This window comes from Podarcis cretensis (assembly GCF_951804945.1).
Source record: "Podarcis cretensis genome assembly, chromosome: 10".
In the NCBI taxonomy this organism is placed as follows: Eukaryota; Metazoa; Chordata; class Lepidosauria; order Squamata; family Lacertidae; genus Podarcis; species Podarcis cretensis.
The window spans coordinates 61,693,339-61,711,645 of record NC_137179.1 but is presented as its reverse complement, the minus strand read 5'-3'; the positions used below and the strand labels follow the sequence as shown (position 1 = coordinate 61,711,645).

Sequence of the window (18,307 nt, the reverse complement as noted above, 5' to 3'; positions counted from 1 at the left end):
TTGGGAACAGTAACATCCTGTGTGGAGAGCGGAAGATGCTTCACTGGGCATTTTGGTTTAACAAAATTTCTGAGGGGCTGCTGTGCTTGAGCTGCAGAAGCAGAAAACCAAAGCATTCTGAGATCTTTGAGAGAGAAGCTTGAGTCAATGTGGCATGTATTTCTTGTAGGCAGCAACTAACCCGATAAGAAGTTTAACATATTGTGTTGCTTGCTCTGCAGCCTTCTGCCTTATCCAGGGTAGAAAGGGCAAACCTGTGTCCCTGCAGATGTTAAATTCCAGCTCCCACCAGCCTCAGCCAGCATGAGCGATGGTCAGGGATGATGGGAGCCAGTCCTTCTTTTGGAGATAGATAAGCGATGCTGGTTCTCATATCTCTATAAAATAACCCCTAGTTATTACCCCTAGTGCATAGCTGTCAAGCGTCCCTTATCCCAGCGCCATGTCCCGCTGCTGTCCCTTATTGATGATGTCCCTTAAATAAGCTACTGAAGGTAATGGGGCCCTTTCTATGGCCAGCTGTCCTTTGTCAACAACAAATTGTTGCTGTTTTTTTGTGTTGAATATATGCTTTTTGGTAATTTATGGACCTAATGGGTATCTAAAGCCATTTGAATGCAACAAAATATGTATTTTATCAAAGTAATTGTTGATCCCTTATTTTCGAGGCTGCTGGTCCTTTATTTTCAAATCTGTAAGTTGACAGCTATGCCCTAGTGGGCCACAGGCTCCCATTTCTGCCTTATGTAATTTGTGAATCTATGGGTGTGTTGCATTATGGGGAATTTTATGTATTTTTATTTAAAAACCCAACATGTCTCATGGCTACTTTGTATCTGAAGGCAGCCCTGTTTAGGGAAGTTTTTAATGTTTGATGTTTTATCGTGTTTTTAATATTCTGTTGGAAGCTGCCCAGAGTGGCTGGGGAAACCCAGTCTGATGGGAGGGTATAAATAATAAAATTATTATTATTATTATTATTATTATTATTATTATTATTAATACCACTAATACATCCCAGTGAGCAAATATGTGCACTCACCCATTGTCTTCTATGGAGAAAGCAGTATGGGTTTATTTTATGCCAGCAAGATAGCAGAGATAGTGTGCTTGTTTTGTTGAGCCCTCACACAAACCCTACAGATGTATCTTGAGCTGCTAGTGACTTGAAATCAGAGCCACATAATTCTAGCATAGATCTCCACAAAGTGAAGTAATTGTTCTACAAGATGCAAAACAAACTTGCCTTGTAGCCCAGACTGTGTTTTAAGTTTATCAGCTTCTAGCATTTGTTATAATTGTCGATTTATCCGTGCACAGAACATGCTTTATTTAAGCTCTTCTTTCCACTCGCACAATTCACCCCCTTTTTTAATCCAACACAGATGGCTGCAGAACCAGCGCCTTCACCCGAGGCACAAGGAGATGGGCCGAAAGAAGCTGCGGGCATTGCGTCAAATATTTGTATGTAATAGTTGTGGATAGCAAAGCCATTTTGCCTCCTACGTCTTGTCTTGGTTTAAAGCAGTTAATGGCTAGAGTTTGGGGTGGGGGAGGGTTAAGTCTGGTCTACCTATGCAGTGGCAGAGCTTGGTAGAATGGACTGTGCCACTTTAGAATGGACTGCACCATTCCAGTATGTGGAGTGATGATAGTCGTGTTTTGAGCGCTTGTCTCTAGAGGACCAGTGGCAACCAGGAAAGTGGGCAGCTGGGACCTTTTCCCTTGATGTTTTTGTTTTTACTTGTCAGGGAGGCATTCAAAAATGAACCTGCAGGCTGCCATCTTGTTGTAATGCATGTGTGGGCGAGATCCTAAGGCACATAGAAAGACTTAACTAGCATGGGCACAAGGTCTAAGCCTGAAATCCAAAACACACTTACTAGGTAGTAAAAAAGGTAAAGGACCCCTGGGTGGTTAAGTCCAGTCAAAGGGGGGTTGCGGCGCTCATCTCGCTTTCAGGCTAAGGGAGCTGGTGTTTGTCCACAGAAGGCTTTCCAGGTCATGTGGCCAGCAGAACTAAACCACTTCTGACACAATGGGACACTGTGGTGGAAACCAGAGCTCACAGAAACGCCATTTACCGTATTTTTCGCTCCATAAGACGCACCTGTCTGTGCGTCTTATGGAGTGAATGCATGGTCCCTGGAGCCGAATTGCCCAGGGGCAAAAAGCAGATCGTGCTTTTTTAAAATATATATAGAAAGAGGGAAGTGGATGTTGAAACAAAGCCGCTGAGCAGCTGATTGGCAAGCGATCGGGAGGGAGATAAGGGAGGCTAGCGATAAAGGAGGCTGCCTGGGAGGGGGAGGTAAAAGCCCATGGATCCTCGGGATTTTTGCATTGGGTCACCCCAAATTCACCATCAGATCACATAGCATGTCCATGGCTACAGCCTGCACCCAAAAAATCATGCACCCACTGTTTTGTGGGGCCGCAATGGTGCAAAAACGTGGCTACGAAGCACGGATCCACATGGATCCTCAGGATTTTTGCATTGGGCTACCCCAAACTCACCGGCCAATTACATGTCTGTGGCCACAGCATGAACCACAAAAATCATACATCCACTGTTTCGTTCAGAATATATATATTTTTTCTTGTTTTCCTCCTCTAAAAACTATGTGCGTCTTATGGTCAGGTGTGTCTCATGGAGCAAAAAATACGGTAGCTTCCTGCCACAGCAGTACCTATTTATCTACTTGCACTGGCATGCTTTCAGACTGCTAGGGTGGCAGGAGCTGGGACAGAGCAACGGGAACTCACCCCGTTGCAGGGATTCAAACCACCGACCTTCTGATTGACAAGCCCAAGAGGCTCAGTGGTTTAGACCACAGCACCTCCCACGTAAGTCCCATTGAGCACCCTGGAAATTGCTTTGGAGAAAGCATGCATAGGATTGTGCTTTAAGTTAACGAGGAGGCAGGGGACCGTGGGCACCACATCTTCTCTGGGTACCACTCTTCGGAGTATTATCACCAGCAATGTGTCTGGGTCCTATTTTAATTAGATGACTAGCTGAAATATTTTTGCCCTGCCTTTCGATACAGAATTTCATGATGTACTTAAACCAGTTGAGCGGGGTTCTGTAAAGCAATATTTTCAGCCCCAATGGAATCATCAAGCTGCTTATGGAGAACCCAGTATGCTGGGAAGAGAATTACTCTCTAGATGGGATGTTGCTGATTCTGGGCACTTAGGTACCAAGGATGCTAACCACACTATTTGGGGCCAGCCAGCATTTTGGGCTAAATTTATTTCACAGGGTTGTTGTGAGGACAAAATAGGTCTTTGGAGGGAAGGCAGTTATAAATTAATGTGATAAAACAGCTACATAAAGTTGATCCATATATTTATTTCAGACATTTGTGTTCTGCCTTTTAGGGCCGTACAGTCCTCTGAAGGCAGTTTACATTCGCCTACGCCCCCCAAAATAAAAGTATAATGCCATATTTATAATAGCATTAATGTTATCCTGTGTAGAGATCTTGTAAGAAAACAGACTGTTCCTAAAACAAAGGTTAATGCTGTATAACACATGAATTATAAACGGTGTCGGCGCCAAAGCAGGAAGTATTTTGTGAAAAAAATGTCCTCAAAGTTCAACTCCACCCCCTATACCATCCCCAGTTTGATGGGGAGCAGGCTGAGAATTATCTTGACAATGCCTGTCTATTCAGAGTCAAGGAAGCAAGCCTCGCTGTCCCTCTGGTATGGCTTGGTGACTTCATGCAGCCAGATCTGATTAGCACTGTGACGATATTGCTTCTATAAGAAGCTCCTCCTGTGTTTTTGTTTTTAATTGGCACCAGCTCTGGATTGGGGCCAGGCAGGGGGGAACGTTGCTGCAAACATGAAGTGAGCAGGGCACAAAAAGGGCAAGGAAGGTGGTGGTTTGGGGATATTTTTCAAACACGCACACACTTATCCTGAAACCCTCCCATTTGTCACCAGAATGTTTATGGTCAAAACTTTGACCTGGCCCCATTTAAACATTGTACAGTCGCACCTTGGTTCTCGGACGCCTTGTGACTCGGACGATTTGGCTCCATTTAAACATTATACAGTCGCACCTTGGTTCTCGGACGCCTTGTGACTCGGACGATTTGGCTCCTGAACACCGCAAACCTGGAAGTGAGTGTTCCGGTTTGCAAACATTTTTTTGGAAGCCAAACGTCCGACTGCTGCTTCCACGGCTTTCGATTGAGTACCGGCAGCTCCTGCAGCCCATCGGAAGCCGCGCCTTGGTTTTCAAATGTTTTTGGAAGTCAGACAGGCTTCTGGAATGGATCTCGTTGGAGAACCCATGGTACGACCGTGGTCGATTCATATCCTTTTCATAGGTATTGCGGCAAAGTGAGAGATGAATACGCAAACTAACCATGAGTTTGTTTATTCAAATTATATGCAGCTGATGCAGATGCGTTAAAAATACTTTTGGAGATGAAGATGAAGAGAAGAAAGCAAAAACCCATCCTCCCAAGCACCGTGACGGAACTTTCCACTGAGGAGGGCTCCAAAGTATATGTTGTTGGCACTGCTCACTTCAGTGATAGCAGCAAAAGAGACGTAGTGAAGGTAATTTTTTTTTAAAAAAATTGGGGCCTTAAAAGCTCCCCCCCCCCCACCTCTTGGGGCTGGAAGCACACCTTTGAAACCTTGACTATTTTTGTTAACGCGGAAAAGGATTACAATTTGGGTGGGGAATGTAGCTGCAGTCGTGGATAACTTTATATAGAACCAATTTGTGCAGAGGTTCTATCATGCATACTGTATTCTTCTCCCATATTATTCATCCTGATTGTAAACCTGTGAGGAGATAATCTTATCATCCATGTTTCAAACAAAGCTGCAGAGGCCAGGAGTTGGGTAGAATATATGCAGAGGTGGAGAAATTCTGGGGAACAAGGAGGTCAGTTTCCTGTTTTCTCTGCGGAGAGCTGATATGGGTAATTTGGCAGGAGGAGGGCACTGAAAAATCTCTTGAATTTGTTTGTTTTTACTGTTTGGCAATATTCTTTCTTTTTCCTGAAATATTTTAAAGGTGTATATTTTATAAAGTCCTTGAGCTGAAAACAGCAAAATACAAAAATGTGTAATTAATAAATAAACAAACACATTCTTTCCTCAGAGTCTTTCTCTTTTTAGATGAGAAACCTTATCTTCTCCACCAAAACATAAACAAAAAACAGTTTTATTTAAAAAATAGTTTGTGGATTGGGACTCTGCTATGATATGCTTGGGACATTTCTCCCAGGAAAACATAAGTACTGCAAGCATGCGACTGAATCTGTATTTTTCAGACAATACAAGAAGTACAGCCTGACGTGGTCGTGGTTGAGCTGTGCCAATACAGAGTTTCCATGTTAAAAATGGATGAAAAGACATTGCTAAAGGAAGCCAAAGAAATCAATCTGGAGAAACTTCAGCAAGCTATAAAACAGGTAGGTGTTCTTCAGTGACAAAATCATCTGTCCGTCTGTATGCAAAATTGAAATACCGCTTTCCTAACTTTTTATAATCTGGCGCAGTCAAGGCTTGTATGAACATGCAGTTAATTGCACAGCCATTCCCATTCAGGGCTTTGTTCTATAGGGAGTGTTACAAAAGCAGGGATATGCAGGGACTAGGTTTTCAGTGGAGCAGAGCTCTACTGTACGTTTATGTAAAGCCAAATAACAGGATTAAAGTCCAGTATGATATCCATGCAAAAATTCCATGCAGGTAAACAGCTAGAGGGGGAAGCTAAAGGAGGATGGTGCAACAAAATATGGTCCTTTGCAACAGCAGAAAATCTTCTCTTAATCAAAAGCCAAATAAAGAAACTCTCCCCCGTGGCAAGAAATGGCTAGACTTTTATTTGTTTTATACATTCTGAAAGCAAGTCTTTAGTCCAGCACGGTACACTGGTATCTGGAACTTCCTGCTGCCTCTTCAATAAGCTTTTCAAAGATGTAAAAAATACATCCCTAAACTGCCACTAATTTCCTGTAGAAGATATGCAAATGATAATATCACAATTGCCATTCTAGTTAGTCAATTTATATATTCTGTTGTTTTATTTCAGATAATCTCTGTTTCTATTTAAAAAATTGTTTATTTATGTCTAATTTTGCTGCAGGATAACACTTTTCTTTTTAAAAAGTCATAACATTAAAAAAAAATTCTTATTTATTTCATTTCTATATCGCATTATATTTTAAAGAAAAATCTGAGAGCGGTTTACAGCATATTAAAACATCAATAAAGCAATTCAGAATCAAACATTTCTGAAGAAAGTCAAACATAGAGTATACAGTCAAAGCAACATAATTAACAGAAAACTAAAATGTTATCTTAAAGATTTCAAAATAAAACATTACAAAGGAGGTCAATTTAGAAGTAAAATATTTAGGTGGCTAATTTAATAAATGCTCAGGGAGATTTAGTTTGTAAAATGCTGAGAATTCTTGGGAGACACAGAACTGCAATTCACAGAGTGGTTAACAATCCCTCTTCCCAGGGAACTCTGCATGCAACTGAGAGACATTTAGACGGCCAAAGCAAGGCATCACGTTCTGTTTTTAGCAAAGGGTTATGGCTTATGTACAGTAGATTTCAGAAACAGATGGATTTGGATCAGTCAGGAAAGCTGTAAAATTACAACCGATGTGTGTTGCACATCTTCGACACGATGAAGTTTCCTCAGTGCTCTTGGCAAGCAAGACTTCACCTTGCAAATGTTTCTGTCTGTCCATTGCTTGAGAGCAGATCTGTTGGCATTCAAAAAGCTGTCCGCCTAACAGAAAACTACTGCCTAAGTTTGAGCGAGGAGAATGGTTAGCCATTGACTTGTGACTCAGCACGAAAGCAAGCTTCTCCTTCCTGGATCATTTTTCACAGCATTGCGACATAAACTCTGCCACACAAAAGAAAGCAGGAACACAGGAGTTTCTAGTTTTTCTCCAGGGGTGAGCTAGAATTGTTTTCCAGCATATTTCTCAGTGTGAAGCTAAAAGATACTTTGTCCAATGCTTTTATCCAATACAGTCACCTGCTTAATATTCCAAAACACCCTCCACACTCGGTGTGTAAAGGTAGATAATAGATATATGGCAAAAAGGTCATCCGTAAATATCAAACTGAAACCAAATGTACATTTTTGGCAACTAAGTAAGTAGGTTGGTACTTGTGAGGGAAGGCTGTTTAGTTGCAGGAGTAACAGGAGCTAATTGGTGACATGAGATTTTCCTGCATAATAATAATTTATTATTTATACCCCGTCCATCTGGCTGAGTCTCCCCAGCCACTCTGGGCGGCTCCCAATCAAGTGTTAAAAATAGTACAGCATTAAATATTAAAAACTTCCCTGAACAGGGCTGCCTTCAGATGTCTTTTAAAGATAGGATTGCTGCTTATTTCCTTCACATCTGAAGTGTGTTCCACAGGGTGGGTGCCACTACCGAGAAGGCCCTCTGCCTGGTTCCCTGTAACCTCACTTCTCACAATGAGGGAACCGCCAGAAGGCCCTGGTGCTGGATCTCAGTGTCCGGGCAGAACGATGGGGGAGGAGACACTCCTTCAGGTATACTGGGCCAAGGCCGTTTAGGGCTTTAAAGGTCAGCACCAACACTTTGAATTGTGCTCGGAAACGTATTGGGAGCCAATGCAGATCTCTCAGGACCGGTGTTATGTGGTCCCGGCGGCCACTCCCAGTCACCAGTCTAGCTGCCGCATCCTGGATTAATTGCAGTTTCCGGGTCACCTTCAAAGGTAGCCCCACATAGAGCTAGCTGAGTTGACAGGTTTAAAAATAATTTTTAAAACCCTCAACTCTGAAACTATTACGTACATGCTTTAAGTATTTTCTACACTTTCAGTGTAAAGCTTTGTTTGTACTGTGTGCGTGCTTCTAAATTGTTCAAATGTTGCAATCCCCCCCCCCTTTTTATGCAATAGGTAAATAAGTCTATGCCAATCTGTTTTAATTGCAAACCTATGCAAGGAATTACCCTTGCTATTTGCATACTTAAATCACTTTCTTCTCTCAGGCAGAGGTGGGTGGGTAGAAATAATAAATATTACGCCGCCAGACAGTTAATTTAGTGCTATTTTCTCCTCTGTTCCTCCACAAGGAAACAAATTAGCAGATGTCTAAAAGGCATCTTAGCAACGATCCTGTATGTTGAAATAAGGGGGTTTGTGTTCAGCAATAAATGAGCTCCCAGAGGCAGACTTGGTGTTTTACTCCTTCGCCAGATGTGTTTCATCACAGCTCTTAATGGCACCGTGCATCTTGTCTTTTCTAGTAATCTGTAAAAGGTTAACTCGTTCTTTTTTAATGGTTCTTCTTATGATAGAATGGAGTCATGTCTGGGTTGATGCAAATGCTGCTACTGAAAGTCTCTGCACATATCACAGAACAGCTGGGAATGGCTCCCGGAGGAGAGTTCAGGGAGGCTTTCAAAGAGGTGAGACTTTTCTTTCTTTCTTCTTTTAAGTGTGTGATTTTGTGTGCGATTTCGCCCCTGAGCTAAAAAAGGCTGAGTGAATTTTGGGAGGCTGGCAACGGCAGAAACCGGTGTGGGTTTCACTTGGGCCAAATTCTTTGTGCATTATTCTGTCTCTTAAAAACAAATCAAAATCTGGAAAAAAATAATAATTACCGGTTCAAAGAACATCTGGTTTTTAAAATCTGGGCCTCCCATCTACCGTTTTCAGTCTGATTGTCTTAACGCTGGCAAAACATAATGAAAGCTGTAATATGAATGGTATCCTTTGCGTCTACTGAGGGAACTTTAAACATATCAGAAAATTGAGTGTGTGATTCATTTTGTCCCATGTCTCGGCTGCTAGGCTAATAGATTTTCGGATAACAATTAAGCCAGATACATCTCTCTTTAAGAACAAAAACAAAAAAAGGTGGGAGTGGAGAAAGTTTGTGTTTTCATAAGGGGAAAACTGGGGGAGGAATTCAACATTGCGCTATTTTGATTGTTTCAACCCCCCCCCCTTTCCTCTTCCTACAATGCTGTTCTGAACCTCCAGATTTGGGGGCGCCATGGGGGGAGGAGGGAAGGAAGCCCTCTTACTAACTAACAGCTGCCCTTCCTCTAGCTTCCATCCTGGAGCCTTTAAATATTTTCAAGTTGGGTGAGCATCTGTGAACAATTCTGTTTTACATAACAAATTTTGTCTGATTCCCCCTGTCAGTAATCGCGCAAATCATCTCATAAATTTGAATTTATTTTTCTTGAGAGAGGTGTTAGAACTATTACCATAATCCTTGGCCAATATTAAAGCATTTTTTTCTCACTGCATATTGAAACATTTTTCTCAATGGGTATTGCAGTTGATAATTTTGTTTGTTGGCTTATCTTTATGGATTTATAATCTGTATTGTTTATTGGTACTGCTTCTGCGGGTTTGTCATGGCCTTTAGCTAGAACAATAAACTTATATCGATTGACTGATTGAGTTCGATTTTTTTCATGTGAATTGTCCACGCAAATTGCATTTGATTTGTGATGACAACACTTGCACTTTCTTAGCCATGCTAGTCTGAGGAGTCTCTTGTATCCAATCTGCTTTGGTAACTTGTAATTATTCAGTATAGCTGTAAATGCTGGCATGATAAGTTTCAACCCATAACCACTTATTTATTATTTTTACCACACTTTTTCATGTAAAATGTGGTTAATGACAGTTAGCAATGAAATACATAGCAAAATGGGGACCAGTCAATAAAGTATAAGCAGTAATTAGTGTAAATGATAAGTAAAAAGCAAAGAATAATCAAATTAGAGAAGATGAAAATTAGACAACAGCTGTCGACTAGTTAGACAAGTTGAGTGGCATTCAACTAAGTTTTGCCCAGGGTAGACCCATTGAAATCCATTAGTTTGTTAATTTCAGTTCATCTGCTATTGAGGAAAACTTAGTAAGATACCACTCACTACGATTAAAATGGAAAACAAGACAAATCCACTCAGTAATCTGAACATCTCTTAAGATACTGTTTTACCTGCCAACATCAACAAAGTTTGGGTGCAGTCACTGAGAAGGCCCTGTCTTGAATTCTTGCCCAAACGCTCATCTTCCATTGGCAGGACAAGAACTCAACTGGGATTGTAGAGGAAAAGTAGTTTCCTTGAGGTAGCCTGCCCCGAAGCCTTCTAGGCTATAACCAGCACTTTGAATTGTGCCCAGAAATGGACAGTGAAACTGTTGCATCTCAGAGAAGTCTGAAGACTTTGCTACTGCTACTTGTGTCCCTTTTTTCTTCTGCTTTCAACAATTTCTCTAAGAGAAAACAGATCATTTCTGAAAACCAACTTAATAGCCTGATGTAAGCTATGAAACCCTGAAAGAACCTTTGTGCAAGAAGCCTTTATGCAAGATAGCTAAACTGAAAATGATTTATTTGTATTATTATTGTTGTTGTTGTTGTTGTTGTTGTTATGTTACACACCCTGTGTAGTGCCTTAGCGTCCTGTTGTATGTAATGCTGTCTAATCGCTAATGTTCATATTCATCTTGCAGGCTAGTAAAGTACCTTTCTGCAAATTTCATCTTGGGGACAGGCCAATCCCGGTGACCTTCAAGAGGGCCATTGCTGCACTTTCTTTCTGGCAAAAGGTCAAGCTTGCTTGGGGCCTCTGCTTCCTTTCTGACCCAATCAGGTAGGAATGAGTGTGGCAACTTGTGGTTGGGTGCAAATATTTCTGGTGCCAGTAACAACAAAAGAAAGGGCAACCGTTGGAACAGTAGACTAGAGGCTCTCTGGATATTGTTGGGATTCCAGCTCCTGTCAACACCAAACTCCCCAACTGAAGGGGCTGTGGTCTAAATCACTGAGCCTCTTGGGCTTGCCAAGGTTGGCGGTTTGAATCCCAGCTCCCGTTGCTCTGTCCCAGCTCCTGCCAACCTAGCAGTTCGAAAGCATGCCAGTGCAAGTAGATAAATATTTACCGCTGTGTCGGGAAGGTAAACGGCATTTCCGTACGCTCTGGCACTCATCATGGTGTTCTGTTGTGCCAGAAGCAGTTTAGTCATGCTGGCCACATGACCTGGAAAGCTGTCTGGACAAACGCCAGCTCCCTCGGCCTGAAAGCAAGATGAGCGCCGTAACCCCATAGTCGCCTTTGACTGGACTTAACCACCCAGGGGTCCTTTACCTTTTGACCTTTTACTTTTAGACCCAACTGGTCACTGTGCCCTTCAGGTGAGGGCTTCCTGACATACCTTATTTGGAGGTCTGCACTGTACAATGTAGGAATCTGGTTGGTTGAGACCTTTCTCATCTGTATTGGATTTTTAAATACATTTAATCACCTGTTTTGCCACCCTGGGTTCCTTTGGAAACAAGGATGGGATGTAAATTTAATACATAAACATTCATCCCGTTGAAATGCAGGCAGCCCCCCCCCCCCCAATTTACATGCATTCAGTATGTTCACAGCTGTGTATACCAATCACGCCAAATCCAGAAGTGACCCAGAAACATCACTAAAAGGGAGAAGTGAGGGCAGGACATCTGCAGGCTTTTCCCATGGGTTTCAATTACAGTGGTACCTCGGGTTAAGAACTTTACCTCAGGATGAGAACAGAAATCACATGGTGGTGGTGCAGCGGCGGCAGCGGGAGGCCCCATTAGCTAAAGTGGTGCTTCAGGTTAAGAACGGTTTCAGGTTAAGAACGGACCTTCGGAACGAATTAAGTTCATAACCAGAGGTACCACTGTATATGCAATTTCACCGAAGCGTGGAGTGCCTTGGAAAGTAACCACACACACACACACACACACACACCGCATAAATGGGGATGCCTGTTTAAAAACGCCTGATAAAAGGACAAGATCCTACAAGCTGTTCTTTATTTAAGCTATGCCAAATAGCTCTTAGGGTCAGTGAGTGTTCGGTGCCCTCTGCAAAACATGCGTTTTACTCGCACGTCGAGCAATTGTGTGGTGGATGGGGGTGCACTTTGAGACCCGCCCCTGATTCTTTCCTGTTGTCTGTAAGAAGTTCACATGTAGAGGGTCAATATGATCAGGGTGCCTGGTTGTGTGGATGCCCCAATTTCACAGAGCTCACACATGTGACTGAGCCGTAGCTACGGCGTGGGGGGGGGGGTACTGGTCGGGGGGGGGGGGGTTGTCCCAGGTGAAGTTTCCAGAGGGGTGCCATTGAGGCTCCCAGCCTGTGTGTGTGTGTGTGTGTGTGTATACGCAAAAACGTGGGGAGTGAATTAAAGCCTAGTTTAGACCCAGGTGAATTAAAGCCTATTTTTGCCGCTGCGTATGAGCAAGAGTTCATATGCTGAGTTGTCTTTACACCTAGCTGTACACAATGCACAGTCCTAAACGGCCTCGGTCCAATATACCTGAAAGAGCATCTCCACCTCCATCGTTCAGCCCAGACACTGAGGTCCAGTGCCGAGGGCCTTCTGGCGGTTCCCTCGCTGCAAGAAGCCAAGTTACAGGGAACCAGGCAGAGGGCCTTCTCGGTAGTGGTGCCCGCCCTGTGGAACACCCTCCCACCAGTTGTCAAAGAGAAAAATAACTACCAAACTTTTAGAAGACATCTGAAGGCAGCCCTGTTTAGGGAAGCTTTTAATGTTTAATAGGTTATTGTATTTTTTAGTGTTTTGTTGGAAGCCGCCCAGAGTGGCTGGGGGGACCCAGCCAGATGGGTGGGGTATAAATAATAAATTATTATTATTATTATTATTATTATTGGAAGTGAACGCAATTGGTGGGGCTGAAAGCACAGGCCCACTCCCCAGTCATCATACCATCGCCCTACGAGGGAGTAGCATGTAACTAGGGCTTTGTTTACGCTGTGTTGGTAGTCAGTGAATTATTTGATACATTCATGCATGGCTACAGAGCTATTTTCTAATACAAGTGCTTCCATCGTGGCAATTTTCAGGTTATTTTTATCCATCACAGCAACAGCAGTGAGATGTTCTTTTACCATAAGCAGTTATTTGCATGTTTACATTTCGGTGTGATTCAGTGCCTCGCAGCGCTATTTTTCTGCTGCCGTGTATAAAAAATTGCATTATATGCAGTAGTAGGTGTCTACCATTTGCAACCGTCGTACGCCCAAGAGAATCTCGTTGTCTGCAATAGAATGAGCAATGTGTTTGGTAAGAAGGGCCGTTTGAGAAATATAGCAGGCACTACAGAGCTGTGAAAAAAAGAAAAGACTGGGAGAGAAAAGAAGCTGTAGTCGTGTTGGATATTTTAACTGTGTGTATGAGCATCATTTATATGCAAGAACATTGCAAGGGTTCTGTAGCTCAGGATAAGGCAACTTCATATGTCTTGCAGATACCAGAATACATCAGGTACACAAAATGGAGGAGAGAATCCTGGAATGGGTTTTCCTCCCACTAGGGAGGACTGTGCAAATTAAGTGGCTTTTAGCCCGGTGCAGGGGAGATGACACCCCCCCCAGTTCCTTCTCGCCTAGCTTCCCCCCTGCGCAAATGGGGGCTGCCTTTGGTTTATTCTAGGAAAGCCCTTCAGTTGTTAAGTTGTAGCCCGCAGGGAGATTGACAGAATGCACTATTTCCACAATACAGGCAGCGACCGTTTTAGCTGCCTCCAATTGACACGTGACCGCTGGCGCATGGGTCCTTTTGCACCCAGAAGAGGGCGTAATGGGGCTGTGCATGTTTATACACACTCCGCCAACATGGGGGTATGTGGAGCCCCCACAAGAAATTGCCTCCGCTTGTAATATAGTTGCACTGCTCCCCCCCCCACACACACACATTTGAAGGCAATAGCGTATCTGTTTCAGGCTGTGGCTGGAGCAAACAAGGTAGCTTTGTGTCCTTCAGAAACGTTGCATTTAGAGAAAATAAACACATCCCAAAAAAGACTACAATCTGAAAGATATTCCATAAGGGCTTACCGGGAGCCTAATAAGAACAGAAGGAGTTGGAATACTCGCCAAGTGGGAGATACCGTAGCTGCTTCTGGAACTGCGTAGCAGTGAATTACTAACACAAGACGTATTGTTTTACATCTGGTCAACTTGTGGCCCATTATTGTACGTTTTGACCTTCGTATACAGTTTACAAGTGGCGCTGCACTTTAAGATACTTTGCATGGATAGATAGTAGTCAGAAATACAGGTGGAGTTTGTGTCTTAACAGTTGGCCAGTTGAGAGCAATGGGTAGTGGGTGAGAATAAGCAATACTGCAGTTCTTTTATCTCTCAGTGGGAAGTAAACCCGACTGTACATATTGGGACTTACGTCCTAGTAGAAATGCATAGGGTTGCGTTGCAAAATATGTCATTTAGGTAAGCTAACCCCAAACTTGCGGTAAACTGTTATTGCTGAATACAAGGAGAGACTGCTTTCATAATAAATAATCCTGACCACCACTGGGTTCGCCTGATTCTGCTCTGAACCTCGGAGTATGGAAGAATATTTAAAATAGGGGACATGGTTGCCTTGCTATCCACTATGTGGGTAGCCCAAGTAATAATGTTAGAGCTGTGTACCTTTGGATCTTATCCAAAAGCTTAAAAAATTCAAAATAGCAAGATCCCACAGAAAATATTCCCACTGTCTTGAACACAGAAAATGCATCATGATGTGAATTTTGCTCGAAGAAGTGCAGAACAGAAGTTCTATCTCTGGCTGTTTCATACACTCAGGTGATTAACATGAATGTGTGAATTGACCCTAAGGGTGCAAGTGTCTGTCTCATTTCTGACTGCAGATTTAATTATTATTTATTGTACTGGTTACCCCACCCACCCCACCATAATTTTCCAGGATTGGGTTTACACCTAGGAAAAGAGAATAGGATAAAAAGACCCACACGCCACAATACTATGCAATATGGATCAACTAAACCAGATGGGGTTTTTTTGGTGGGGGGAGACTAACAATAAAAGTTCAACTATCACAGGAGTAGAGGTGCAATTTTTTAGACACGGTTTAGTGCTTTAAGACTTGGCTATTGTTAAAATGTAATAAAGATCATGAGCTGCATGTTCAGAAATAATCAAACTGGGAATATTCTTAGAAGCTGTCCCCTAGTACTAAGTTGGACTAAGCTGATGCTGGAAGAATTGTTATCAAGTGAAGCCTAATTGACAAGCTAAAAGGTGCATTTTGTGCTCCTGCTGTTGTGTTTCGGCAGCATCAAGGCAGAAGCGCAACATAGCTATGACATCAGAGCAAGGCTGAAGCGCTCTCTCTCTCCCCAAGGAATTAACATGTTATAATTAGAATGAGGTTGATATGCTTTTGCACATCCAAACCTCCCACTCAGTACTTGAGTGTGAAAGGGGTAACAACCGGTTTGATTTTTTCTTTCCACTGCACTTTCAGCGCAGATGCCTGCCAATTTGTTTTTGTTTGTTTTTTCCAGAAATGAAAATTGATTCCTTGGGAAGAAAGAGTTCTGTGCCAAATTCTAAACTGAATTTTTATGCAGTGCTTTTTAATTGTGTGTGTGTTGCTGCTGCTGCTGTATCTCTTTGTGAGCTGTCTTCCAGCAAGGCTTTTCTGCAGAAAAAGCAATCCGCGAATTCCGTTCTTATCGCTGACCCCATTCTGAAGTTAAGCAGCACTTTCTTTCCTGCAACTTACATGTCCTGGTTCTGTTCCAAGCGTGCTTGTAGGTTCGTTGAGGGTGGGTTCAGGTAACCAACTTTGTACCCACACTCCCCAGTACCTTCAGAGTGGAAGTCACTTGGGAGTTTTCCATGGGAATCTAAAATACCAATCTGCTCTGCAATTATTTCACGTGCAATAAACCCGGGAAATCCAACATGCTGAAAGGCTAGTAGCTATACCAGACTGTACCCTTACCTTCTACATTAGTAGCTAGCCTGTTGAGACAGGCAGTAATAACAGGTTACACTTTCGGCTTCTTCTGTAAGAAATAGTAAGTTGAAAGAGTGGAGAAATCCCTCCTTGTGCTTGCCTTTATCCATCTGGATTTTTTTAAAAACAAACAATTTATGGCATTATTGAGGCCCGAAGGGCATCGGTTCGGTTTATTATTCTTTCTCCTTTTGCTTTCGTTCATCACTGAGAGCATAATGTAGATGTTGAAACTGTTTGTTTCAGTAAAGATGATGTGGAGAAGTGTAAACAAAAGGATCTGCTGGAGCAAATGATGGCCGAGATGATTGGCGAGTTTCCTGATCTTCATCGGACAATCGTCTCAGAAAGAGATATTTACTTGACTTACATGTTGAAGCAAGCTGCAAAGCGAACAGAACTACCTCGTGCATCCGAAGGTAAGTTAACATTTATGACTAAGAATTGCACTCCTCCAGCAGTGTGGTTCTTCAACTATGCTGCCTCTCAGGAAATCTAGGCACATATTTGTAGATTAATGTACAAGATAGGGATTAATTCTGATAGCCAACTAGCCAAGAGAGTGTTGCCACTCGGCCTGGTTGCTAAGTTTTTTCTTCACTGAGGTAGCAAATGCTCTACAGTGGTACCTCAGGTTACAGATGCTTCAGGTTACAGACTCCGCTAACCCAGAAATAGTACCTCAGGTTAAGAACTTTGCTTCAGGATGAGAACAGAAATCGGGCTCCAGCGGTGCAGCAGCAGCAGGAGGCCCCATTAACTAAAGTGGTGCTTCAGGTTAAGAACAGTTTCAGGTTAAGAACAGACCTCCGGAACGAATTAAGTACGTAACCAGAGGTACCACTGTAATTGGCTGTGAAGATTTGAGGGAATTTTCCTCTGTATGCTTCATTTCCCTGCTATGTTCAAGGCTTGAACTAAAACAAAAGCTCCCTGTTCCTTTCCCCTCAAATTATACACGGTTTTGTTCAGTTTCCTCTGCCAAGACTTTTCCCTGTCTTCATAATTTAAGTGACGTTGCCAACATAGCAAGACATGTGAATTGGCCCAATATTGCAGCCTACCTGCAAAATGGGAATTAAAAGTATTCTGATTTGCAGGATTATTGAAATGAGAGAGGTGACACTATCCATTTAGGAATTCTATGTACCTTTCATAAAGGGGTCATACGTTTTTAGATAATGTTCCTGTTAGAAGAACTGGCCAAATTAGTATTCAGCTTTTTTCAGATCCAAGACCATATTTTAGCCCAAACATGGCGTATTAGGACCCACTTCTGAATTTTGTACCATGTGTTTGTATTATGATAGGGCTACTGTGGGACTTGTCAGTCAGAAGTGGGTTCTGACTTACCAGCTGACCAATGCATTAAAGCAGGCATGGCCAAACTTGGCCCTTCAGATGTTTTGGGACTACAACTCCCATGATCCCTAGCTAACAGGACCAGTGGTCAGGGATGATGGGAATTGTAGTCCCAAAACATCTGGAGGGCCAAGTTTGGCCATGCTTGCATTAAACTAATAGGAAGATGGCACATGGGTGCAGATAATCAAACCAATCACTTGTTGATTAGATAGTTGTTTTTACCTTGCAAGCGAGGGAGATGAAGAAATAACCCCTAGTTATATGAACAACAGGTTTTTTTATTTTCAAATGATTCCATTGAACTCTCAGGGAACCTCGCAACTTATCCTAAAGCAATATTATAATGTGGAAGAGCAGAGTGTGTTCTATGCATACAGAGCCTCTTGAGGTTAATTCTCAGCACCTCCAGTTAGGGCTGGGAATTATCCTTTTCAGGGAAGTCTCTGTTGGTATAGGCCAGGATGGGAATTCTGTGGCCTGCCAGATATTGTTGGACCACAACTCCCATTCCCTGTAGCAATTGGGAGTGCCAGCTGGGACTGATAGAAGCTGGAATCCAATAGCATCTGGAGGGCAAGATGTTCCCCATCCCTGGTGTAGACAAAAATGCTGGATGGACCAATGGTCTGACTCTGTATAAGGCAGCTTCCTGGTTTTTTTGTTTTTAAAAAACTAACGTAGGCATTCAATAAACTGGGGTTTTCTCTCTCTTAATTCCTGAAGTAACTTCTTGAATAGCAAGTCACCTGGCAGGTTTCATTTTTAACCATTCTGGATTTGTAGGAATATGTTGAGTTATTTTATTTTATTCAGTGTGTAGCAATAATACATTCAAGCACTCTCTCAAGTTGCTTATCCTCTGTAAATGTTTAGGTTATGTTTTTCACAGGCTTTAACAGCCTGCTGTGGTTTGGTTTGTAGTTCACTGTACCTTGGATCCCGAACGCCTTGCGAGTCAAACGCTTTGGCTCCCGAACGCCGCAAACCCAGAAGTGAGTGTTCCAGTTTGCGAACGTTCTTTGGAACCTGAACGTCTGACGCGGCTTCCGATTGGATGCAGGAGCTTCCTGCAGCCAATCGGAAGCCATGTCTTGGTTTCTGAACA

At 42.7% G+C, this 18,307-nt stretch overlaps 1 protein-coding gene across 2 annotated transcripts in view; it reads left to right on the top strand.

The window, feature by feature from the left end:
• Nucleotides 1–18,307, top strand: part of TRABD (TraB domain containing) — a 38,907-nt gene that overhangs the window by 14,726 nt on the left and 5,874 nt on the right. For both annotated transcript variants that reach the window (XM_079994368.1, XM_079994369.1), the window contains exons 3-8: nt 1,386–1,464; nt 4,412–4,578; nt 5,304–5,444; nt 8,340–8,450; nt 10,522–10,661; nt 16,084–16,256. In XM_079994368.1, coding sequence (XP_079850494.1) covers nt 1,386–1,464; nt 4,412–4,578; nt 5,304–5,444; nt 8,340–8,450; nt 10,522–10,661; nt 16,084–16,256 — 811 coding nt within the window. The remainder of the gene's footprint in view (nt 1–1,385; nt 1,465–4,411; nt 4,579–5,303; nt 5,445–8,339; nt 8,451–10,521; nt 10,662–16,083; nt 16,257–18,307) is intronic.